A 25,038-nucleotide genomic window follows, 5' to 3' on the forward strand; every position below is an offset into this window, starting at 1 on the left:
TGCTGGTAGGAGGTAGACCCAAGGGCCTGATTCTGATCTCATACACCAGTACGACACCCTTGACGTCAATGGGTTTACTCCCCATTTGCCCTGGTGGGAGGTCAAAATCAGGTCTCAAAGGTGACCAAAAATTCAGCCCATGGAGATGTGCAATTCCTCCTGACCAGCTGGCAGCTACCAGAACGCGGTGGTGCACCTCAATCTGAACAAAAGACCAGCTGGATGGAAATGCACACTGGGGTCTTCTCCACAGGTCTCCCTCCAGGGTGACGGGCAGTTGCGATCTGCTCCATTTAAGGCAATTTGGTGCAACCCTTGGCGGTTCCCAACAACTTGCCCATGTGGCTCTCAACTGAGCCATACTGGCGCTCTTCCAATGGCCATCATGATCTCCTCCAACATGAGAGAGGATAACCTTGCTTTCCCACCCTCCCCGGACATCAGACCATCCCAAAGAGAGTGCTACCGTACTTGGAGTTAAAGATAAACATATATTGATTACACATGGTCATTAAAAAAAAAATGTAGTAATAATACATTTCCTAGAACATTACTTAAGATGCTTTTGGAAAGCATCTGAACTCCCCCAACCCCCTTCCCCGTATCTACACAGAATAAAGTGCTTCATTTATTTTGTTCACAACTAGTAGAGCCACCGATACACTCTTTACTTGGCATGTTTGGGCAACAGATACTGAGTGCCATAAAATAATACACAGCCAAACGTCAGGCATTAGAAACTAGTTTGAGGCAAGTGAAGTGCTTGTTTCTTTTTCTGTTAGTTTGTTTCCTTCAAGTTCCATGCTACTGAGGTTGTTCTTTTATTAGGTACTACCCACCCCTTCCCTTCATGGATGATTTGTCTCTAGGCAGGGCTGTGGTGGAACGCTGCTTCCATCCATGTGGACCAAAGGTGTCTGTCTGTAAAGAGTTAAAAATCAAGGTTGTCCAGCAGCTGATGCCAATTAGCTATTGCACTGCGTCACAGCCATCTCAGTCTGTCACCCCTCTGGCTGCGTTCTCGTTATGGCTGTCGGCCAGGGGGCCAGCCCTGCTTTATGAACACTATGAGGCAAACCGGTCTGGGCTACCAGGTTCCTGGGAAATTGAAAACAAAGACCATCCCCACCATCGCCCCCTCCCTGCAAGTTCAACCCAAGAAAATGAGGCTGGGGGAGTGGGCAGGTGTGTGTGTGTGCAGAGTTGTTTGCTGAACGTTCATTAACTGCTAGTGGAAATGAAGCCCCTCTCAGACTCGTGGCGCATTGAAGGAGGGATGCGAGGGGTTAAGGTGCAAGAATTCAAATAATAAAAAGATTGAAAACAACAGGCCGAATTTCTCCCCTGGTCGAACTCAAGAGGCTTTGTAGGAGTTCTAACAGGGACGAACATGGGCCAATACGCTTCTGGAGCCATTTGCTTCAGCTCTTGGTATGGTCACAAAAATACCCAAATCAACACATTTAGACTCAATAAGGGTGTAGACAAAAGGGTTCAGAGATGGCGCAGGAGTCCTGGAGGTGTCTCTCCATCCTGGCCTTGGAGCCCCAGGGATCTGGCTCCCTAAGTGTTCGTGTGCATGCCCTGCTCTGCTGTCTCCAGGCTGCTCTCTGGGCAACATTTTAAAATGAATCCAAATGGGCAAACAGGCGTGGATGGGTTCTTTATGCACCTGTATCTGCCCATATCACCAAGTGGCTGGATTCTCCTCCCGCTTACACCTGCTTAACGCTGGCTTTAGTGGGGTCACGACCAGGTCTCCTTGTGGCGCGCTGTGGCAGCTTTAGTAAGACACGCAACAACTCACCTGCGCATCTTAGGCAATCCAAAATAGTGTCCTCCATGCGCCGTGACCTTGCATGTGCGGCGCATGCGAGGGCAGGCTGGCTGGAGGATGCCATTTTGTTCTACAGAATGGGGTCCTCCAGGGGGTTGTGCCCAGCCGGTTGTGCATGCAATGCACGTTTTGCATACATAGAAGGCATCCCACTGGATTTACCCCAGTCTGTGAGGAAGAACAGGCCCCTGAGACAGGCACACTGAGAAACTGCAGCAGGGTGGGGGAGAAGTGAGTGATTCCAATTGGATTCTAGGCAATCAATGACTTTCCTTTTTGGGAAGTGCGCGTTTGTGGGAGGAGATTCAATGCTGGGGAAAGGGACCAGTTTCTCAGCCCTGGAGGTTGACATTTTCTGGCCATGGAACAGCCCCATTACGGGCAGTGCTACCTATCCTCACGGCGCCCTGCTAACCTGCCTCAACCCTGACTTGGAAGAGTAGGAGTGGCAGGGGAAATCGGTGTGCATGGCCCTTTCTTTCCATGACCTCTGTAGAGTCTTCCCCAGGGGCTAGGCAAGAGGGACAACGATGGAGGTGGCTTTTAATGACATGGGATGAGACCCCCCCCCATGGCATAGGCCTTCGGTCGGCCATCCTCAGGGGGTAAGACCTTCCAGTCATGACCAACTTGGGTTGGGTTCACACCAGTGACATAAATGAGGGTCTCTAGCTCTTTGCCAAGCTCTTGAGACATCAGGTCTCCTTGCAGACACGTGATATCTAAAAGATGCTGGACAGTCCTAAAACACGCAGGATGCTGGACCTGTGGAAGCAGCTGAGTAGGACATCCTGTCCCATGGGATATCTGCCACTGATCTGAGGTGCTCACAGCCATACCGGCAGCCCATTCAGCAGTCACCTCACTTCGCATGAAGCCGAACCAGACTGTCTGCGAGCACAGAATCTGCAATACAAGACGTTAACTGATTGCGATATAGAGGCTGCGGCTGACACAGGCGAGAGAAGGGGTCAATGGATGTGAAAAGTGATGTGCCTTTCAATGCCAGTCGGTGCTCTAACGAGGAGGTGCCAGATGTGGGGGGGCAGCACTGGACGTGCACTTGGTGTGCCAAGCAGGAGCGAAGTGGATCAGGCATTAAAGTCACGAGTCAGCAGTCTAGCCCTAGTCAGCAATGCACTTAAGCTCACGCTTAACTTTAAGCACATGGTTAAATCCCGTTGACTTCAATGAGGCTTAAACACATGGGCGTTAAATAAAGATGGCCGCCTGCATGTGTTAAATGCTTTGATGAGTTGGGGCTATTAAGACACGCCGTTGCAGCTTCTGCCTTAGCCAGCCGCAGCTCAGAATCTCCACACATGTAGGTGTCTCGACTGAAGCTATAAAGCCAACAGAACAAACTGCTAACGAGAACGGGCTTCTTCAGCTGACTACGTGTGTCTTCTCCCTCCTGCTTCCCTTTTTCATATCCCAGTGGCAGTGCTCGCATTGCCAACTATGAATCTGGCCAATATATTTCAGTATAGCCTTTTCTCCTAGATCCTGCTCCACCACACATTGGGACCAGAAGGAGATACATAAGGGGCAATAAAACGACCTCAGTCAGCACTGCCTTCTGCCACTCTGCAAGGTGCCGAGCAGCTCTTAGAGCAGTGCAAAACACCCCCCACACACCAATGGGAGTTGAAGGTGCCTCCTAGGAGGTGCTTAGAGTACTGCAGGATCTAGCCTTGAGGGCTTGTTTGGACTAGAGAAAGCCTCTAGACTAGGGGAATTACATCGGTGTGGTTATACCGTTGCAACCTTCTAAAGTACAGACACCGCACTGCTGCAAAACGGGGCTTTTCCTAAGGTAAGTCACATAAGTGCAAGCCCCATTTTAGGCCATGGGAGGTAACAAAAAAGCCATTCTAGACAGGGCCTAAATGAGCTGCCATTCCCTGACCATGGCCCGTGCCAGCCACATGACATCAGGGTTATAAGCTGTACTCCACTAGTGTGAAACAGACCTTAATAAGTGAAATGCAAGATGAGAGTTGTCAGTGTAAGAGACAGAAAAGCCCACCTACATGATGGCGCTTCAGACAGAGCCAGCAGAGGCCGGGATGGGTACTGTTCTGCTGCACTTCAGTGACCTGAGCTATCCCCCGCCAGAGGCAAATGCAAAAAGGGCTTCCCTAGTCTGAAATAGCACTCTAAGTAACGTGGCACAACCCCACATCAGTCAAGTAGTATCACGGAGCCAGGCGAGGGAGTTAAAGTTGCCGGACCTGAAGCTCACATGGGCTTGCCACATTTTATAAGGTGCTTGTCCTTCTTGCCAGGCCCCTTCATCAATAAGGCAGCCTCTGGCTAGAGGGCCACTGAATTCTAGTAGCCAACTCCATGCTAAAGCCCTCAAATGCACTCCCGCTGTACAAAGGCTCACTGTGCTGTGACTGAAGGCAAAACTGGACTCCTAAAGGAGAGTAAAGTACTGGGGCTGGGGGACATGAGACATGAAAGGAGGAAAAGGAGACGAACCACTGCCCTTCCTTGGTACTACGGGCAGGTTATCAGAGCTGGCGTGCAGCCTTCAGGCTAACCAGACTCCCGAGCACACACTGGGGAGCTTACTTTCAATAACGGTAAGGCACTATTATGACAAGTAACTTCCAGGGAAGTCCAGCCTAGGACTAGATCCTGCTGCGCCGTTCAGGCTGGAGTGGAACGACTTTCCAACCTGCTTTTTCGTCTAAAGACCAACGGAGAGCTCACCACGGGAATGCTCCGGCTCCACCACCGGAGCCCCCACACAGCTCCAGCCCATTTCCTAGAAACACGGGGCTCATTTCTAGCATCGGAGCTGGGATTTTATCATGGGTCTGAGCCCCTTTGGGGAAAAAATCATATTGAGCTAGTGAATCCTTTCGTTAAACCCAGCTGTCTGGGTTGGGGCTTTAGTCTAACAAATTGCAGGGGAAGGGGGCGGGGGGGTTGGAATCCCGGTTGGGAAGGAAGACATAACAAGGGCTGCTAACAAGAGCAGGCTGTGATGGTGGGTTTTGAGACGTGGGCCTCTGTCCACTAATACACAGCCCCCTAACTCATAACTTAGTTGGGAATTGGTCCCGTTTTGAGCAGGGGGTTGGACTAGATGACCTCCTGAGGTCCCTTCCAACCCTGATATTCTAGGGTTCTATGTCATGTGGGCCACTGGAGACGCCAGAGAGTGGTAACGTCTCATCCTCCCTAACCTGGCTTGGATTTCAGCCATGACCAGGGGATTCCTGTAATGAAGTGGTGAACTCATTGAAAGATCTCTCCCGCAGTACCAGCCTTTCAGGACGAGGGACGGGCTCAAGCACAACTATGCTAGATTACATATAACAGCCACTACCTCTAATCTGTGTAGCTGCCATGAAATATTACCATCCTTTGCTTTCGTAGCCTGTGTCACTTAGAAATCCCCCTCCACCATGCACAGAATAACATAGCATCTCGGCCTTTCCTTGTGACTGTTCCTGCGGCTGACTCACTGTGTGAAATAGGTAGTCTCACAGGGATTCTAGCTCCCGTGCATCCTTGCATCTCTGTGTGCCCATGTCTTGGGCAGTTTTCCCAGAGAATGATGATTTGGGCTGAAACACCCATTATGGTGGCTAGAGCAGGGTTACCAAAGGGCTGGTCTATGCTGCAATCAGAGGGGTGTGATGGCAGCACGTGTAGACATGCCAAAGGCTGGCTTTGATCTAGCTAGCTCAAATAACAACAGCAGTGACGCTACGGCAGTACAGACTAGCTGTTTGAGTACGTAGCCAAGACCCTGGATGGGTGTGCATGGCACATGCCGCTGCAGTTTCAGTGCAAATGTTCTTCAAGCTAGCTAGATCAAAGCTAGCTCAGGTACGTCTACAGGTGCCGCAGTGACACCTCTGACAGCAGCACAGACCCGAAGTGTGCAATGTGGCAACCCTTATCTTTACCACAGCCTGCAAAGACTACAGCTCCCAGCATGCTATGTTCCTTCCTTCGCCCAGCAGAAAGCCATTCGGAACAGCACTGCATGCTGGGATATGTAGTCTTTTCAGGTGGTTTCAATGGCATACTAAAGAGGGGCGCAACCCTGATTAAACATTTTGCACAGGATGCATCGCGGACAAGTTCCTGACTAATAGCCACCGGCAAAGCTAAAAGTGCTGCCTCACGAGACAAAAAACACCTAAAAACCCCCTTACCGCTGCCGTGAGGAACTAGTGCAAATGGCTCGATGGGACTGAGCTGAGCTGTGCCCTTCGTTAGTCTAACGTACTCGCACGGCACATGGAGGAACACGTGCAAGCGGGAAGACATTGTGGCAAGGGTTACCCTGATACAATAGTGCACTAGGCGGCAGATGTAAACCAGCTCACCAACAATGCCTAGTGAGGCGGGAGGAGGAGTCTGACCGGGACTTGGGAAACGCTAAAGCCATGGAACGAGGAGGGAAAGAAGAGCCGTTTGTCTACACCCTGATTGAACGCCGGCACGCCAAGCTGCCTGGGAGCTTGCTGTGGCCCAGAGCACCTGTCCTTTCGCCAGAAGGCTGACGGACTCATCATAAAACCAAGGGAGGGTAAAAAAATCGAAAGAGAGAGAATTAACCGCCTCCCTCCTTCTCCCCGCATCACGCAACCGAGCAGCCCACTGGGCACTCCCTGCGTGGCAGAGCAGTCCGTGCGCACGCTGGCCTAGTTGTTCGAATTGACCCGCCCGGCTGGGAACAGGGGAGGCGGTGGCGGTAGGTGAGGAGGAGGGGGGAGGGGGTGGAGCAGCGGCAAAGTGAGTGAGTGAGGCGAGGGGGCACCCTGGGGAGCGGAGAGGCCGCCGCCGTTGTTGGCGGGGTTGGTGGTGTCCGAAGCCAGGGGGTTGCTGACCCGGAAGCACTTCTCCTTGTGGGCCTTGAGCATGTTGGAGAAGCGGAAACGCTGGCCACACACGTCGCAGGGGTAGGGCTTTTCTCCCGTGTGGGTCCGGCGGTGGCGCTTCATGTTGGGGCGGCTGGTGAAGCTCTTGCCGCAGATCTCGCAGATGTAGGGCTTCTCACCTGGGGGACGAGGGGATGGCTGGTTTAGGGACTGCTCCCACCGCTGCTCGGGGTGCCCATCTCGCCAGCTTGGCCCTCCCTACCCATAGCCTCCCCCATTTAGCTCAGGAGTGCTGGAGTTCCTTCCAAACTCATCAATGCCATTCCCAGCTCACCAACAGAGTCCAGACTGGGGAGCTCCTTCCCCGGCTTGGAGGTGAATTCCTCCCCTGAATAGGGTGGGGACCAGTAATCCCAAACTCCATCTCCCACCTCGAGCCAGATTTGCACTGGGCCAGCTCACAATCACCCAGCCCTTCAATGGAGCAGCAGGGCTATACATCTCATCAGCTATAGCTCCTAGGCATCGCTAATGCTCCCATCCCATTATTATCCAGGCACCAATGAACAGCCCGTCACAGAACAGAACCTGCCCCAACACACCAGAATGGGGGGCGGAAGGGGCGCAGCAGAGATATTCCCTGCTCCACATCCCCAGAGGTTCTCGGGGGAGGCAGAAGCTAAAGCAGGGTGCCCCCGATGCCTGGTAGCTGGGGGCGAGGAAACTGGATGTCGGGAGAATTCTCACCCGTGTGCGTTTTCATGTGCTCATCGAAATACTGTTTCATGTTGAAGTCCTTCCCGCACCACTGGCACATGAACTGCTTGTGTCCGATGTGGATGCTCATGTGAGAGCGCAGCTGGTACTTGTACTGGAATCGCTCGTTGCAGTTCTGCAAGGGAGAGGATGAAGTGAGAGACAAAGGCAGGTGGCTGAACAGCAGTAGCCCAGAACAGGAGCAGAGAGGGTTTTCAGCTGCAGCAGTCTCTCGCTCGTTCAAGCTCAGTCATGGATAGCGAACTCTGTTTTACAGAGGGAAAACTGAGGCTCTGAGAGGTTAAGTGACTTGCCCAAGGTTCACAGGGAGTCAGTGGCAGAATGATGACTCCTAGATATGAACTCAATGTTATCATGAGACATTCCAAATAACTAGGCTTATGATTAGGGGCCAAACCCTAATGCCTTTACTCAACTTTTATTAAGCCCTTGCTCGGTTTTTATTAAGACCTCTCCTAAAGACTTGAGGATTAATAGGTCAAATAATAATTCAGCCATGCATATTGCACTAAATCCTGAAAGAGCTCCAGCTTCCCAGAAAGAATCCCTCTTGGGCTGAACTAAAAGCTTGTCTAATTTAGGAAAAACTGATTTTATCTTCAGTGTCCTACATGGTGCCTCACAGAACAAAGTTGTTATCTGAAGCGCACACCAAGTCTTCCCTTACAGGGAGAGGAAGAGGTGGTGGGTGTGCAGACAGTAAATGGCTGAGAGGACAAGCAGTCCAGGGCGGTGACGGGGGAACATTCAACAGGTAACCTAGCACTTTACATCCTTTTCACTAGAACAACTACTCACCAATTCTAAAAGTATTTTAATCTGCAGGACTAGTTAAAAAACATTTCTTGGGCTCTAAACAACAAAAATAAAATAAATAAAATAAAAGCAAAGAATTAAATTGATACACTTTGCCTCAGGAATTTGCTGAAAAACTATCACGCAATTTTTTTTTCATACTATATTCACATCATAAAGTTGCAGAGTAAGCGCATTAATAGTAGGTCAGGATTAGAGCTGGTCAGGAAACAGAATTTCTATCCCAGGCGAAAGTTCAACATTTCAACCCACCTCAGGACAAAAAGTCGAATATTTTATGGAACCGAAATTCCAAAAGGGTTTGATTTGGAAACATCAAAACAAAATGTTTCAATAATGTCAAAATTATTATTGAACATACGTAACAATAACATGATTATAATATAAAAATATAAAGTTACGGAAACAAGAACATGTACACAAATTGTTTGGAAACTTTTGCATTGTGAATTTCATCAAAATCCCAGGAAACATTTCCATGTTGACAAAACAGCATTTTCTGATGGAAAAATTTTGACCCCCCCCCCCCCCCCCCCCAATGATAACATTTTGTTCACTGCACCCCAGAAGATCCAGGAACACTTTACACACTATGGGCCAACTCCAGCTGCTGTGAATCAGCCGAGCCCCATTGACTTCTATAGAGTTATGCTGATTTACACCATCTGAGGATCTGGATTGATAGCAAGCTACTGTACTCTAGGCCAGGGTGACTGGCAAGAGCCAGCTCCCAGATGCATGATGCCAGCAATGGGAAGGGGACACATATTGCCCAAGGACAACAGATCAAAATCCTCCTCTTAGGAAAAGAATCATGGGATTGTTAGTGTCTGAGTGGTGCAGATGGAAGCACAGATATTGGGTCTCAGCCTAGAGAGACCTCAATGCTGTCCATGGCATGGACTGCACTGTATCTACCTTGAAGTGAGAGAGAGAGAAGGTGGGTGAGGTCATATCTTTTATTGGCCCAACATCTGTTGGTGAGAGAGACATGCTTTCAATCTCCACAGAGCTCTTCTTTGGGTCTGGGAAACGTACTCAGAGCGTCACAATTAAGTATAAGGTGGAGCAGATTGTTAAGCATAACGAGCTATATCGGGGTAGAGGTGTATTGAACAGGACTGGTCCCAGAACGGACCCCTAGGGGACACCATTATTTACCTCTTTCCATTCTGAAAACTGACCATTTATTCTTACCCTTTGTTTCCTATCTTTTAACCAGTTACCAATCCATGAGAGGACCTTCCCTCTTATCCCATGCCTGCTTACTTTGCTTAAGAGCCTTTGGTCAGGGACCTTGTCAAAGGCTTTCTGAAAATCTAAATACACTATATTCACTGAGGGTAGCAACTAGTGCCAGTTGCGGTGCTGATTTTGTGGCATGGATGCCTGTCCTATAAGAACTGGGCTGAGATCCCTCATAAAAGAGCCAGCGGTTGTGGATTGGTGACCTGGGAGGTGTAAACCTCTATCTCAATGCCAGTCCCCAAAACCATCCCGCTGCTTTCCTCCACGAAACACAGGAATTGCCGCGCTGGATCAGACTCATGGTCCATCTAGTCCAGTATCCTGTCTCCAACAGTGACCAGCACCAGCTGCTTCAGAGGGTGGTTCAGATAGGTACTTTATGGGATAACCTGCTCCTTGGGACAGTTTCTTCCTGACCCCCGATAGTTACAGGTTGGCTTAAGCCCTTAACTTGCTCCGCAGGACAATGAGTGAAAGCTGGTAGCAGACAGAAGTAAGGGGGTTGTGGATAAGATGTAGTACTGAGAGCTAGGACTCTTGGGCTCCTTCCCCAGCCTGGCTATTTACTCATGAGAGTCTGGGCAAGTCAGAAACTCTAAGACCTCAGTTTCCCTGCCTGCAAAATGAGCACAGTACTAATGTAACTAGTCTGCTGCCCGCTATGGCTACTGGTGGCAAGAGCGGCCATCCACAGAGACCACGGGGGACAGAGCTCTGCTCCAGAAGCACAGCTTACCTGGGCTAGGAGGAGACTGTTGGCTATTCAAATTACACCCAAAAGGGGGCACTGATGAACACTCACACTAGTGATGAGCAGGGATCCTCGAAATCCATTTGCTGCGGAAAAACACGGAATTTGCATTTTTACAGAGACTCTGATGGGGCTTAGGCCGTCAACCCCGGACGGCGGGGCTCAGGCCATCAGATTTCATTTCAAGCGCGGGAAAACCTGGATATGTATGGGTTCTTTTTAATTACAGAATTGGGGGGGGGGGGGGGTTTTATCACGGAAAACTAGGATCCCTGGTGATGACTAGCTGGTTCGTTAGGTATTATCTCCTTCCTAAGGGCCTTATGGAAGGCTAAATTAACCTTTGTAAAGCACATGTCAAGGCTTGGATGACAGAAAGATCCTCTGGGTTACAAGAAATGGAAGCAATTAGCACGAAAGGGTTCAGATGCAGATGAGCTTGTGGTGGGGGCCGGGCATGAGTGTGTGCTAATTTGAGACTGGAAGTCCCAAGCAGAAAGCAGGTGACTCACCATGTTGAAGGTGTGGGGGGAGGGATTTTTTTTTGCGGCGGGCGTGTCTGCAGAATTTCTTCTCTTACCTCACATTTAAAAGGCTTTTCCCCGGAGTGCTGAAGAGAATGGACTTTCAGGGACATGCTGCGTTTGAACGACTTCCCACACGTCTCACATGTGAACGGCATATCCTTGGTGTGAGCTACAAATGAAGACAAAAAGGCAATAAGACTCGAAGGGGAAGGTGATACAAAGTGACCGTAATAGCGAGAACGCCCCGGCGCTCCCTCCAGACGGAGCCCATCGCTGACACGCCAAAGTAAGGCGATCCGGGCTTTGTACCTCAGAGGGCTGCCATGGGAATGAATGAGAAACGGAGCTACTTAACGTCTGTGTTAGATTAACAGCAGAGCTAGCTCGGGAAAGACGGGGCAAATGGCATGAAGTGATTTTAAATAAACAGCGATAACTTTTATGAAACAATACACACACCTCTCGTCACTCACTGGCCGCGCTGCCTAGCCACCAGTGCATTCTCTGAACTTTTGTATTTATCACCCTCTCTTTTAATATTTTGAAACAAAAAAATGGTGCTGTCTCCTATTTTGTTTCTCTTTAATAAAGAGTAGGAACTACCGTCTTTCAATAAATCCGGGTGAAACTTGCTCAGTAAAGAGAGGCTTTTCCCTAACCAACAGCCCTGCAAACTCATCCTGGGATCTCAGAGTCCAGCTGGAGTCTTTCCTTCTCATGCATATAACCAGCGGGCCACATGTTGCCTGCTCTTACCTTTCAAGCCCCACTGTCCTCAATAACTAAAGAGCAGCCTCTGACCATGTAACTTAATTAACAATCCTGTCGATCATGCACAAGGAGGAAGAGACCCTAGCACACCCTCCCATAGCTGTGTTGGTTCTGCAGGGCTAACAAGCACCAAAAGCTCGTCCTGCCGCAGTTTCCTCTGACTCTGATGGAAAGCCATTGAAAAGAAAGGGTCATTTTTATATAGTCCCTTTTCTGAGCAGACCCACACTTAAATTCTGTCACAAGCCACTTGAGACCCGTGACAGATATTGCAACTATACGCAGCATCTTTGGGGCGGGCATATTGTATTTTATGTTTAAATCAGGAAAACCTCAAAACGCCATTCTTTTGAGACGGACCAAACAGTATGAGCTGTAGACTATTCATAGCCCTCTGCACCAATACGGGCGACGTGTATTTGAGTGTTCTTGGCTTGTTGAGTTGGTTTCCTGCGGAATATGGAATTACCAGAGGGTGATTTATGCAAAATCTCAAGGCTGGCTCTGTAGATTCCCAGCCTTTGAAGCTTGAGCCCCTGGGGCACTGGGGGAGCGATTGATTTTACCCGTTTTCAGGAGGCTGGGAGACAAAGCAAGACTTCGGGTATAAAAGGTTGAGTTTAAATAGGCTTCCTTTTGATTCAGCAAACAGACAGGACTTTTGGAAGAGCTGTGTGGTCACCAGTAAAAAAAACCTTGTCATTGTCTTTGGAGAGAAACTAAAGAGCAGGGGACTAGGTGTCTGTCAGGGCTGCTGGAGATACCATAGGGTGTGGCAGGGAGCAGTGCAGCCATAAACCGCCAGTCAGAAGGGAGTGGGACAAGGGTTTCTACCCAGAGACAGGTGATGGCTGGAGGCCAGAGACCAGACTGGGCACTCCTGAACTGGATCTCAGAGGGAAAATACAGGTGCAGTTACCCTGAAAGTGTGACAACGACAACCTGCCAATGGTAAAGACTCACCATAAGATTCGCTTTCTTTTAACGCTCAACAAGGAACTTTATTAGCAAAAGGAAAACAGCATTGTCTCTAAAGCGTCCGTCTCTCATCTCCTCCATAAACTAGTTCCGGAGAACACATACATTTCATTTAGGGTGAAATTTTTCGGCCAAGCAAAAATGCAGGTTTGACAACACCCAAACGTTTCATGAATTCACATGTTAGTTTCGCTGAATTGTTCATTTGAAAGCAATTCAGAAAAATGAAAACATTTTGTTTAGACATTTGTTAAACAAACTGTTTCAATTTTTTGGCTTGAAAACAGTTTATTTAAAAATTTTATTTTATTTAAAAATTTCAAAAACATTAAAAATGGTCAGAATTGAAATGGCTTGATTTTGTCTAATAAAACATTTAATTCAACTGGAACCTATTTTTCCCCGTTTTCCAGAACTGCCAATGAACTGAAAAAAATCTGTCATTTGACCAGCTCTAATTTCAGTTTTTTAAGAGATATGTGGGAAACCTCTTCAGCGCAGTCTAGGGATAGGGTTAAACTGCATCTCCACTAAGCGTGATGCCCCCGCAGCCCCAGCACAAACACCCATGCACTCACCAACCATGTGTTTCCGCACATGTGCCATGGTGTAGAATTTCTTCTCGCAGATTTCACAGGAGAACTTCTTCTCCGCGTAGCCATGGACAATTTTATTGTGTTCGTGCAGAGACCAGAGTTTCTTAAACGCTTTCCCGCACGTCACACACTGCAAGGGAAGAGAAGACGACGACAGGGGCTGAAATACACCAGAGGGGGAAATATACAGGGAAGGGTCCCCAGCTTACAAAATTAAACGTAGCATCATGGGACAAACTGTCACCTTACAGTGGGTGGGTATGATGGGGGTCCACACTAGGGTGACCAGATGTCCCGATAAAATCGGGACTGTCCCGATTTTGAGGAGTTTGTCCCGCATCCTGTCCAGAGTACGGTCGAGACACCATTTGTCCCAATATTTTGTTTCCTGGTCTTCGGCGGCAATTCGGCGGAGAGTCCTTCAGTGGCGGACGGTGCTTCTGTCTTTGGCGGCAAGGTTTATTACCCGCCGCCAAAATACCACCAAAGACCGTCCGCGACTGAAGGGCTCTCTGCCAAATTGCTGCCGAACTCCCAGACGGGTGAGTGTAAAAAACAAAACAAAACAAAACAAAAACGCTCCCGCTACGGCAGTCCCGATATTTTCCCCTTAACATCTGGTCACCCTAGTCCAGACAGAATTTTTTCACTCTATGCTGCTCCCCTGTGCACTCCTAACAATCACACTCCTCTTGCCCACTTGAGTTCTACAAGATCAACCATGCTCCAAAGGAGAAGGAGAGTGCATGGAGACGGAGACACCAACGCCCCACCCCAGCCCTTCTGCACCAGACAACAGAGCTGGCTACCCCAATGGGGACCACATGGTTGTAGCAGAGCAGGTCGGGACATGGGATAATCCCGCGCCTGGAACATTTTGCCAAAAATGAAAACAAATGAGTTTCTTGAAATTTTCTCACAGAAAATGGTGACCTTTGGTCGAAAAGCCCCAAGGTACTCGTTCAGCTTGAGCGGAATATCCACTTTGCTGTCACAAAAGTTTTGAGGGAAAATTCTTGACCAGCCCTAGTTTATAGGGTGCAGCGCTGGCTGCTCTCACCCTAGGTGCTGGCTGCTGAGGGCCTGTGTTGTAGATCCACTGCAGTTCGGATGCATGAGGGCTGGATCCCAGGCAGTGGGACATGTGTGGCGGTGAGGCTGGGCATCTGCTGTTGTGCAGATCCTCTCTTTCCTCCCCTGGGCAGAGGACGCTACCATCTTTACTTTAGCAAGCCGAGAGGCAAACAGAGTTACGGTGAACGGACTAAGCAGCGGCACGTGGGTAGGAGGATGGATATCCTGGACCCCAGCAAGCCTGGGGTGTCGTTCGGAACGAAAGCCATAGGCTGCGTCTCTTCAAACCATCAGCAACGCTGGAGGGATCGACCCAAAACCCAGTGGTGTTTGCAGGATTGATTAGGATCCTTCTGAGCTTGTATCCCCTGGAGCTTCGCTTTGGATTCAAATGAACAGAAAGACTGAGCAAACCTCAGCCAGAACCTCCTAGACTGGCCTGGCTCAGCCTCTCTCTCTCGTCAGCTTCAGGCTAGTGCCAGTTTCTTCCCTGGCTGTACATGCTCTAGGGAGGGGGAAGGCACAGGGCGGAGAGAGCCTGGAGACGCCCTCCCAGCTGCTGGCTGCACTACAGTGTGGGGCCTGCACCAGGACCGCCTTGTCCTTGGGCACTAGATTCCCTGGGCTGCCTGCCAGCTAGGGATGGTGGTATCCCAGCATGCAGTGTGTTCAGCCAGTGCTCGTCTGCCGCTGCATGCAAGCTCCTTGTATTCCCCCCGAGGCCATACCAGCTCCCACACTGGCTGAGGCCTAGCACGAAAGCAGCAGCCATCCCAAAGGAGTCCAGCCAGACATCAGCATCGGCTGGGCGCAGAATCGCCAAGACCATGGGGTCTCTGGGGCAGGGACTGTCTGTGTTACCTGCCTGTACAGCACCTAACACAATGCGGGCCCTGCTCCTTGACTGGGGTACCAGGGCACTACCGTAACATAACTAATAATGCTCACATGGCATAACCGCCTATAGCCTCGCAATCAGAGCCCAGCGCATGCCCAGGTTTCCTTCACCGTCTTTCCAGCTAGCACCAGATCACGAAGAACCCCACAAAGTCCTAAATCTGCCACTTACCACACGCTGCCCTACAGGTTACAGTCCTCCTGCAGGAGCAAGCTATGCAGCCCCAGATTTCATTAGCTCCGGGGCTTGGCTGGAACTGACCTGTCAGGCACCATGAGCGAGGCTTCACCTTCACCGCTCCCCTGACGCTCTCACTGGGAGCCATCACCGCGAAGGGGAATGACAGTGTGAATGAGCATCACTGAGAGCAAGAACGAGCAGGGGAGTCGAACCACTTCAAGCTCCGCTCATTGCTACAGGACACACAGGGAGCGCTTTGTCCCCTCACTGAATTGCAGCCTTCTCTGGGGGGCGGGGAGTTTAACACCAGAATACTGATCCCACTTGTCACTGCAGGAGGGATTTACGAAGGCTGGATATAGTTATCCCAGGGGAATCTGACCAAAAAGCTGCCATGGGATCGTTAATGGCCAGTCGGCCACAGCTTCAGTTTTAGGTCACATTCAGAAGAGGGCCTCTCTCAGCACAATGCCCTCTCCTGCCAGGCTTGGGCGCTGGCTCAGCACCAACCGCCCAGGGAAGAGTGCCCCTGTTGGATTACCACACCACTCCCTGCAGCACCTCTGTCTCTTGCAGATCCGCTGCTGTTCAAAAGCCTCTTGCGGGGCCTAGGGTAATGGATGAATGGGAGCAGGACGCAGGGAAGAGCCAAGATGCGAGCTGCCCCACCACATCAGCTGCTCAAGGTGCTGCCCCCTAGAGGCACTAAACCATGCACAGGCATATCACCTTGCTCCACCCTGCTCAAGAACTACCTGTGTTTTCCTACTAGCCCTAGCCAACAGCCAGTGGCTCGCAAAGCCATAATCTGGCTCTAGCGCTCTCTGCTCCACTTCTAGGCGATAACTTTCCGGGGGGAAAGAGCTGCCCCTTGGAATAGGCAAGTCACAGGATTGCTCAGGAATCGCTGACTTCGGATGATCAAGCATCCCAGCGTCCTGAACACATCTTTACCGTGAAGGAGTCAGAGACAGGATAGTGCCGCTTGCTATACTCCCTGAGCTGTGCTTACCCAGAAGCAATGAGACACAGGGACACAGCCCCAATTCACATTTCACAGGCAGCAGTTATCTTTTATTGGCCTCCCAAGACCCTCTCTTTTTGCTAATCCCCACCCCCACCACGTCCCTAAGTTTGTATCGGTCACATTCCCTGAAGAGACTGACAGCAAATTTGGTTTCAAGCCCCATTTAAGGAGCACAGCTCACAGCCCGGGCAGAACTGCAGGGATTAACCCACTGTCTGCTTCTCATGGTGCCAGCTCAGTAGGCTTCCGCTCCGCCGCCACGCCACCTCTGGCCGCCAGGGCTGGGGAGAACAGAAGCTAAACGGGGTTGGACTTGGCCAGCATTTGGATGGGAAACCCCCAAGGTCTGGAGACTGCTGAAAGACGGGACAAATTACTGACTCACCAAGGTAAGCCCGGTGTTGAATCAAAGCCCCAGCAGAGGGGGCACTGCCCTGCAGCGCATGCTGTAATTTGGATGGGGCTTGTAAAATCAAACATATGTGGTCACTGAAGACCCCGGGCACTTTGTTAATCACCGATGTGTTAAATCTAGCACCCGGGCTTAACTCCACTTTTGGCCATTTTACTCTGTCAATCCCAGTTTATTTGCATTCTCAGTGTGGAGGGAAAACTGTTCTCCCTTGCCTGCCCAAATCGCTGCCTAGCCTTGCTCGACATCCGTTAGCCATGTGTGTAAAGTGTTGTGGGATCCATTCAGGGATGGGATCAGATGTGTCTGCTGCTTCAGTTCCCCATCTCTCTCCCAGGAGCTGCACGCTACCAGAGTGCTTTCAAGTCTTGTCTTCAGCGTTCAGCGCTCTGGCTACAATGCAGAGCTCAGCCCTTTTGGAGAAAGAGCTTTCCTTCCCCGGCATTAGCTAGCGCAGGGGTAGGCAACCTATGGCACGTGTGCTGAAGGTGGCACTCGAGCTGATTTTCAGTGGCACTCACACTGCCCGGGTCCTGACCACCAGTCCGGGGGGCTCTGCATTTTAATTTAATTTTAAATGAAGCTTCTTAAACATTTTGAAACCTTATTTACTTTACATACAACAAGAGTTTAGTTCTATATTATAGACTTCTAGAAAGAGACCTTCTAAAAAGGTTAAAATGTATGACTGGCACGCGACACCATAAATCAGACTGAATAAATGAAGACTCGGCACAGCACTTCTGAAAGGTTGCCGACCCCTGAGCTAGCGCTTTATATGTTCAAAGCAAAACTCCCACTGACTTCAGACTGGGAGTGCTCAGCACTTCAGCAAGTCACACCCCAGGTGTCTGAAGTTCGGACAACCCAGAAAGAAAGAACTAAAGAAGACACAATGGCCACCTGGGAAGTTTGGTTTAAGTGACTTGCCAAGCATCATGTAGTAACTCAGTGGCAGAGGCAGGGACTGATTCCAATTCTTCAGGGCAGCTATTTGCCTTAGCCACGAGACCCTCCTTTCTCTTCCTGCAGTCCCCTCCTTCATTCACTACACACCTTCCAACTTCTGCAGCTTCTGGACGTCCCACAGAGAACCACCTCATTAACTACACAATCCCAGTTATGCTTTGAGCACTGTTCAGCACATTCGTATTATTCAGAAAGCCATTTCGTGTTAAAAAAAATGTCATCCATGTGTTTTCAACCAGCCCTACTCTCTAACCTCCTTCAGGTTAGATATTTGTACTTTCCCCAAGCCGGCACAATGTCACAGCACTCTTCATATTCCACAATGCTATTCCCTCAATGCACAGATCAAAGAACTGAATGTCTCACTGCCGTACAAGCTTAGCATCATTGTCAGACGCAGAAAGAATATAAATTCGCACATAATACTTATTTTACCACAAAAATGCACAAAAAACTTCTATAGATTTGCACTAAGACTTAAAAAAAAAAAAAAAAAAAAAGGGGGGGGGGGGGGGCTCAACTGTACAAGAAAACAGTACCAGGCAAAAATCCTTCACAGGCACAATGATTTGTATGTAGATTTATAAAATAGATTAGTTTAAATTCAAATCAATCAAAATATTTGCCTGAAAATTCTCAGAAAAGTTGCAATTTTGGTTGAAGTCCAGTACTCAAAAGTTAGGAAATGCCAGAATTAAGGTTGTCTGTACAAGTTTAATTCTGTTCCCTTGTGCATATACATTATGATACAATCTTTAATTACATGATCACCTACCATTTTTTCTGCGGAACTCCTGCCTTGTTGAGTACGTCTACACTGGAACAAAAGACCCGCAGCATGGCCATTGCTGACCCGTGTCAGCTGACTCACGCTCAGGGCTCAGGCTGTGAGGCTAAAAATTGCTGTGTAGACATTTCGGTTCAGGCTGGAGTCTGGGCTCTGGGACCCGCCCCTCTCGTAAGAGCCCAAACGTCTACACTGCAATTTTACAGCCCCGCCGCCCAAGCCCTATGAGCCCGAGTCAGCTGACATGGGCCAGCTACGGGTGTTGCAGTGTAGACACACCCGTGGTTACAATATGAAGGCAGTTGAATGCTGCCCTGGAAACTGGATTCTATCCCTGCTTCTGCTGCACAGTGCCTATGTGATACTGGACAAATCACTTCAATCAAACTTTTCACAGGCAGTCACTAATTGTGTGTCCTCATTTTCTGCGTGCCATCTTGAGACCCTGGGGTCAGATCTGCAGACGTGTTGAGCACTCACGGTTGCCAGTGAAGTCAATGGGAGCTGTGCCCTGAACACATAAATTGCTATTTAATGCAAAGTACTCTGAAAAATCAGGTCCTAACTGCCTCAAACTGGTTGCCCAAAATCACTGAAAACTTTTAACCTTAATCTCTCTGTGCCTCAGTGCCTCTTCTGTAAAATGGGGATAATACTATCCCTGCACCTCCCCGGGTGATGTGAAGATAGACTGGTGACTGTGCAGCACTTGGATAGACAATGATGCGGGCCACAGAAAAGCCCATAAGGGCATTAATGACTCCATCTTCATAGCAGGGTTTGAATAGTGTGCAGTAAAATAACACAGGGGTGCACACTAAACTATGAGGAGAAAACCAAATACTGAATAACTATCCTGTGCACTGAATGAGGCAAGGGTCCTGTGGAAAAAAACAGCATCTGATCATCTAAAAAGATTGTACCATAATGCATACATGCAAGGGGCTGAATTAAGGTTGCACACACAACCTTAATTCTGACATTTTTGAATGACGGAGATTGCAACCGTAATATTTCAATGTAGGGTTTTTTGTGTGTAATTCATTCAGTACACAGGAGTTTAAATTCTGCTTTAAGTTCAGGCTCAGGACCTTAGCACCAGATTCTGATATTCAAACTCATGTTGAGCAGTGCCTTACTCTTACGAGTGGATGCGAATGGGTCTGAACCTTAGCTGGTGGAGCTGATGTAGCTATTGACTTCAATGGAGCTATGCTGACTTACAACAGGTGACGATCTGGCCTGCTGACTTCAATAGGAACGCTTGGGATAAAGTACTCTTCAGGCTGAGTAAGGATACCAGAACGTGGCCCATAACTAGGGCTCTGTGTCTGTCACAGAGGTGGCGGAAAGTCACGGATTCCGTGACTTTCCGTGACCGCCATGACTTCTGCAGCGGCCGGTGTGGCTGACCCCAGGGTCGCCCAAGCAGCTGGCTCCGGGGCCAGCTGCTCAGGTGGCCCTGGGGCCAGCCACACCGGCCGCTGCTGGAGCAGCCCCAGGGCCAGCTGCACCGGCCGCTGCTCAGGCGGTGCGGCTGGCCCTGGGGACCACCTGAGCAGCGATTTCCAGGGTGGCCAGAGCAGCTGCTGCTCCGGCAGCCCCCAGCAGCTGATGTCATGGCTGGTGCCGCCTCTCCCCACAGCAGTGACTCCAAGATTTAGTCAGGGATATTTATAGTATAAGTCATGGATAGGTCAGGGGCGTGAAGTTTTGTTTATTGCCCATGACCTGTCCATGACTTTTACTAGAAATATCCATGACTAAATCGTAGCCTAACCCATAACTATGGACCATTTTTTTCCCCCTTCTTATGTGGTTTCTCCATTGTGGGAGAGTCGCAACCATGGTGGGCCTGTACTGTGCCTCCCTATTTCCCACAGAAACAGCGACACAAGAAGTTGGTTATAAGCAGTGTTATTTTATGCTTAGAGTGAACCTATCTTATTTGAAGCCTTCTGCATTCCTATACTTCCTGCATCTTTTACACCCAGTCCTTATCCCTCAGTATCCCTCACACGTGGGTAATGGAAGGGCAAGAGTTTGAATTTTACGTGGCTTCACCAACCTCACTGCCCATAGCTATAGTTTTAGGGATAACCCCCACAAGATCAGAGCTGGATTAATTTAAAAATAAAATCACTCAAGCACTGGAAGGATAGCATGGGACTGTCTAGGATATATATATTAGTCATGACAGCATCATCTAAAACAGTTCAACACGGATTAGAAGATTTGTTGGAGAATTTTTTAAAAATTCACTTTTACTGATTAATCAATGCAGCTGCAGCATTCAGCATTATTAAACTTTTCCTGGGTTCTGATTGGTTCATGTCACCTTGTATTGTTCCACTGTAGCAGCCAGCCAATAAATTACTCTTAAAGAAGACTTGGTCTATATTAGAAAAGTTGCATTGGTTTAACTGAATCTATTTTAAGAATCCATTAAATCTAGTTAAACTGGGACATACTTAAAGCGATTTAAGCAAGGATTACACTAGTTTAACTGAATTCAGAAATTCGCTGACACAAAAGCTAAACTGATTTGGAGCAAGAATTAAAGCTGTTTTATCTCACGCAGCAAATTTCCAAATTAAGCTAAATCAATTTAAAACAGGGTTAAATTGGCTGAAGTGTGTCTATGTTAAGAATTTGTATCAATGTAACTGGATTGATTGACTGATTTTTAAAATCGGTTTGGATAAGCCGGTGCAATATTTCTACTATAGACAAGGTCTAAGTATATGTATGAAAATGACAAGAAACATTAGATAAGTACCTATATACAGTAGCATCATGGATTATCCGAACTGCTTGAGTGACACTGTTATGTATTGGGGTAAATTGGTAGGGAATATCGGAAACAGACCTGCTAGCAGTTCCTTGGATCAGGGCATTTGGATACAAGGGTTGTGCTGTGTGTGTGTTGGGAGGGGGTTGTGCTCTGTTTGTGGGGTTATGCTCTGTGTGTGTGTGTGTGTGTGTGTACACATAAATATACACAAAGAAATTAGCTTTACTTCTTCCTCGTCTACATACTAAACAACCTTGGTCTACATACTAAACAACTAAAATCCTTGGTCATCATTGCTCGAGATTCTAATTGTACCAGTCAAACCCTTGTTGCCAAGACACTCACACCGGTAGATAAGGAATTTCCTTGTGGCTCAGTGTAACACACTGGGAGGCAGGGGGCAGTGACTGCAGAACAAGAGAGCAACGCTTGAGTGGTTTGGGGTCACAGAAACCCAGCGTTTTCCTTGATTCCCTGTTGCTCATATTTCACGTTTACACACTAACACGAGGATGCATACCACTGTCCACTCGCTGCAGTGCTGCAATTTAGTTACTTTCCAGCAGTTGGCACTGCAGTTCTACAACTGACATTTGTCAACACCCTAAAGCAGTGGCTCTCAACCTTTCCTGACCACTGTCCCCCTTTCAGGACTCTGATTTGTCTTGCGTACCCCAAGTTTCACCTCACTTAAAAACTATTTGCTTATAAAATCAGACATAAGAATACAAAAGTGTGACAGCGCACTACTACTGAAAATTGCTTACTCTCTCATTTTTACCATATCATTATAAAATAAATCAATTGGAATATAAATATTACTTACACGTCAGTGTATACTATACAGAGCAGTATAAATAGGTCACTGTCTGTATGAAATTTTAGTTTGTATTGACTTCGGTAGTGCTTTTTATGTCGCCTGTTGTAAAACTAGGCAAATGTCTAGATGAGTTGATGTACCCCCTGGAAGACCTCTGGGTACCCCCAGGGTATGCATTCTCCTGGTTGAGAACCACTGCCTTAAAGTAAGAGAGCTCCCATGGGTGTGATGTCAGAGCAGTGGGATGTTTTCTGGTGTCAGAGCTATGGACCTGCAATGCCACTGTTAACGGGCTTCAAACACATTGGCGCCAGCCACTCATCACAGCCTTACGTCACCTAGCTTTCTATGCCGTGTTCTCTCTGTGCCCACAGCCTGCCCTCTATAAGGTGCCATGCCAGTGCGCTCGGACACTAGGCCACGCCTTTAATCCTCATTATGAGTCCCTTTAATAGCATTTGAGCAGGGGGTGGGACTAGATGACCTCCTGAGGTCCCTTCCAACCCTGATATTCTAGGATTCTATAATTTCGGGGCATGTAGCTTTCAATCCAGGATCCTTTCAATTCCTGACCCCCTACCCTCACCCCCATGTTTACATTTTTATTCCTGCCTCTCAAAGACCCTGTTATTTAGGGACAACCCTGCCCCCCAGCCCTCCCAGTCCTTCAGTCAGAAAAAGCGGGACAGAGCCCCACCCGTGCCGGTCTTTGTTTAAAATACAAAACTCTGCAGCAACAGCTCAGAAGGCTGTAGTGAGCCCACAGGACACAGCAGTATTTTGGGCCATGCCTCTACTGTACCTCAGTGGTTTTGTTCCTGTTATAAGGCAGTCAGAGCCACGCAGCGTAGATCACTTATTGCCTCTCTTCCCCACCCACCAGGGATCGGGATGTGCGGGGTAACTGGGAGCCAAAGTAAGATCTGGTATCACTAGAGCCCCAGGACAACACACACACACCTCACTGCCATACGGAGCACCAGCCGCAATCTCAGAGTACTTGGAGCATCACTCGTGGCTCTGCTGGGAGAGTACGATGCCCAATCCCCGCATACCTCTGGCATGGCACCAGGCGGTGGCACAGAGTGCCCGGGCCCCTCTGCAACGCCCGGGGGCCAGGTGGGCCATGACTGCGGCTCACCTGGATGTTCTTCTCGCAGTCCGTCTGATGGTGCAGCAGGAGCTCGCTCTCCAGCAGGAAGCGCTTGCCGCACTTGTCGCAGATCTGCATGCGGCTGTGGGTGACGTTCATGTGCTTCTCCAAGTACCAGCGGTTGTTGAAGACGCGGGGGCACTTCTTGCAGGGGTAGTGCTGCTTCTCTTCCAGCTTGACTTTCGGGCCCAGCCCATCCTGCTCCTTTTTCCTCTTCCTCCCACGCTGGCCCTCCTCTTCCTCCACCACCTTGGCCAGATCCTGGGACCTGGTGGACATGGTGGACTTGGTGGCTTTGGATGACCTGCTCCCCCTGCGGGGCTGCCCAGATTTTTCCCTTTTCACTTCGGACACCTCTTCATCGTCTTCCTCTTCCTCCTCCTCCTCGCTGGTCTCCTCCAGGTCTTCCTCTTCGCTGTGTTCCTCCTCTTCCTCCTCCCCCACCTCAGCGTCCTCCTCCTCCTCCCCCCCTGCTTCCTCGTTTTCCTCCTCCCCTTCCTCCTCGGTGTCACGTCCATCCCCATCCGGTCGGCTGATCACGGCGGCAGCTTCGTTGGCGGTGGGCTTCCCTTCCGTTCCCTTGGAGACATTGAGGGTTTGGTTGTTGAGGTTCACCTCCACAATGATCTGCTCCCGGTTGTAAGAGCTCTGGCTGTCCAGATCCTCCTCAGACTCCCCGCCCTCCATCTTACACATGGTGGCCAGGCCACTGTCCTTCTCCTCCTTGTAATACTGCTTGGCAGCCACAGCCGGGAGGTGCTGGTTGCCGTCTCCACCCATTCTGTCCTCTACTCGCACCGAGTAGGGATCGTTTCCTTCCCGGGCATAGATCTTGGGGTGTAGAGAGTCCACCTCTTGCTTAATCTCACAGTAGTACTGCGGGGGGACAGAGTTGCCACAGGCGTCGGGGGGCAGGGCCATGTCGCTGGCCATGGCCAGGCTGAGGGATCTGGTGTTGATGAGCTCCTGGCAGGAGGAGGCGATGTTGTTCATCTGCAGCACGGCGGCGGCGTTCAGGACGTCCTGCACATTGCAGGCGTTCACCAGCAGCTTGGAGGTGTAGATGAAGTTGAGGATCTGCTGGAGGCCTTGGGAAGTCAAGGCCTCCAGGGAGAGCTCTACCCGCTGCAGCTGCTTGTTCTGGGTGAAGAGAGAGTGGAAGAACTGGCTGTACGCGGCAAGGACCCCCTTGTGGGCGGGGAAGATGCTCTTCTGCTGAACTAGGACGATGTCCACGTCGCACAGGTCCGGCTGAAACAGGCGCTGCTCGTTCAGTCTGTCCATCAAACACGTGAAGTGGAGGGCTACATCCTCCACCAGAGAGTATTCAGCGGAAGGGTAGTCAGTTGTCTTTTCTACTATCAGCTGCAGGGAGAGAGAAGAAAGGAGATGCAAGAATTCAGGAGCGAAAAACCCTTTCCTTTAAATGGTCCCTCACTTCCCTCCCTGACAACAGAAGCTAGATGCCAAGGGAGGCAGCTTAACCTAGTAGTTAGACCACCACACTGATAACTAATACGCCTGGCTCTACTCCATGACTGATAACTTCTCCGTAACATGGCCCTGGGCTCCACCACCTCCCACGTCTGTCCCCCCACAATTGTGAAGAGGGAACAATAATATTTGCCCACTTCCATAAACTGCTTTGAGATCCCTGGATGACAAGCCCATTGCAAGCATCAGGCTTTAGTCTTATCTGCTGTGGTGGGTCTTTGACTTGAAAGACTGGGATGTCCCTATGTCCTTACCCACCCACCGTGCTCTGGTTATCTC

At 49.5% G+C, this 25,038-nt stretch overlaps 1 protein-coding gene across 1 annotated transcript; it reads right to left on the reverse strand.

The window, feature by feature from the left end:
- Positions 1-471: 471 nt before the first annotated feature.
- ZBTB47 (zinc finger and BTB domain containing 47) lies at positions 472-24,625 on the reverse strand. Its single transcript, XM_034759831.1, has 5 exons — positions 23,254-24,625; positions 13,134-13,281; positions 10,860-10,975; positions 7,435-7,579; positions 472-6,866 (listed from the first exon to the last, which is right to left on the reverse strand). Exons 1-5 carry the CDS (start codon positions 24,547-24,549, stop codon positions 6,511-6,513), a joined length of 2,061 nt encoding a protein of 686 aa, XP_034615722.1. The 5' UTR covers positions 24,550-24,625; the 3' UTR covers positions 472-6,510.
- Positions 24,626-25,038: the final 413 nt, after the last annotated feature.

The sequence above is a fragment of the Trachemys scripta genome, chromosome 2, assembly GCF_013100865.1.
Source record: "Trachemys scripta elegans isolate TJP31775 chromosome 2, CAS_Tse_1.0, whole genome shotgun sequence".
NCBI lineage: Eukaryota > Metazoa > Chordata > Testudines > Emydidae > Trachemys > Trachemys scripta.

What these genes read in the sequence shown, in the direction of transcription:
- ZBTB47 (XM_034759831.1), bottom strand. Translation starts at nt 24,549, where the DNA reads ATGGACAGACTGAACGAGCAGCGCCTGTTTCAGCCGGACCTGTGCGAC. An exon ending in ACTGCGAGAAGAACATCCAG is followed by an intron (nt 13,282 to 23,253) that starts GTGAGCCGCAGT and finishes CTTCCCTTGCAG; the next exon opens with TGTGTGACGTGCGGGAAAGC. An exon ending in GCACATGAAAACGCACACGG is followed by an intron (nt 6,867 to 7,434) that starts GTGAGAATTCTC and finishes CTCGTCCCCCAG; the next exon opens with GTGAGAAGCCCTACATCTGC.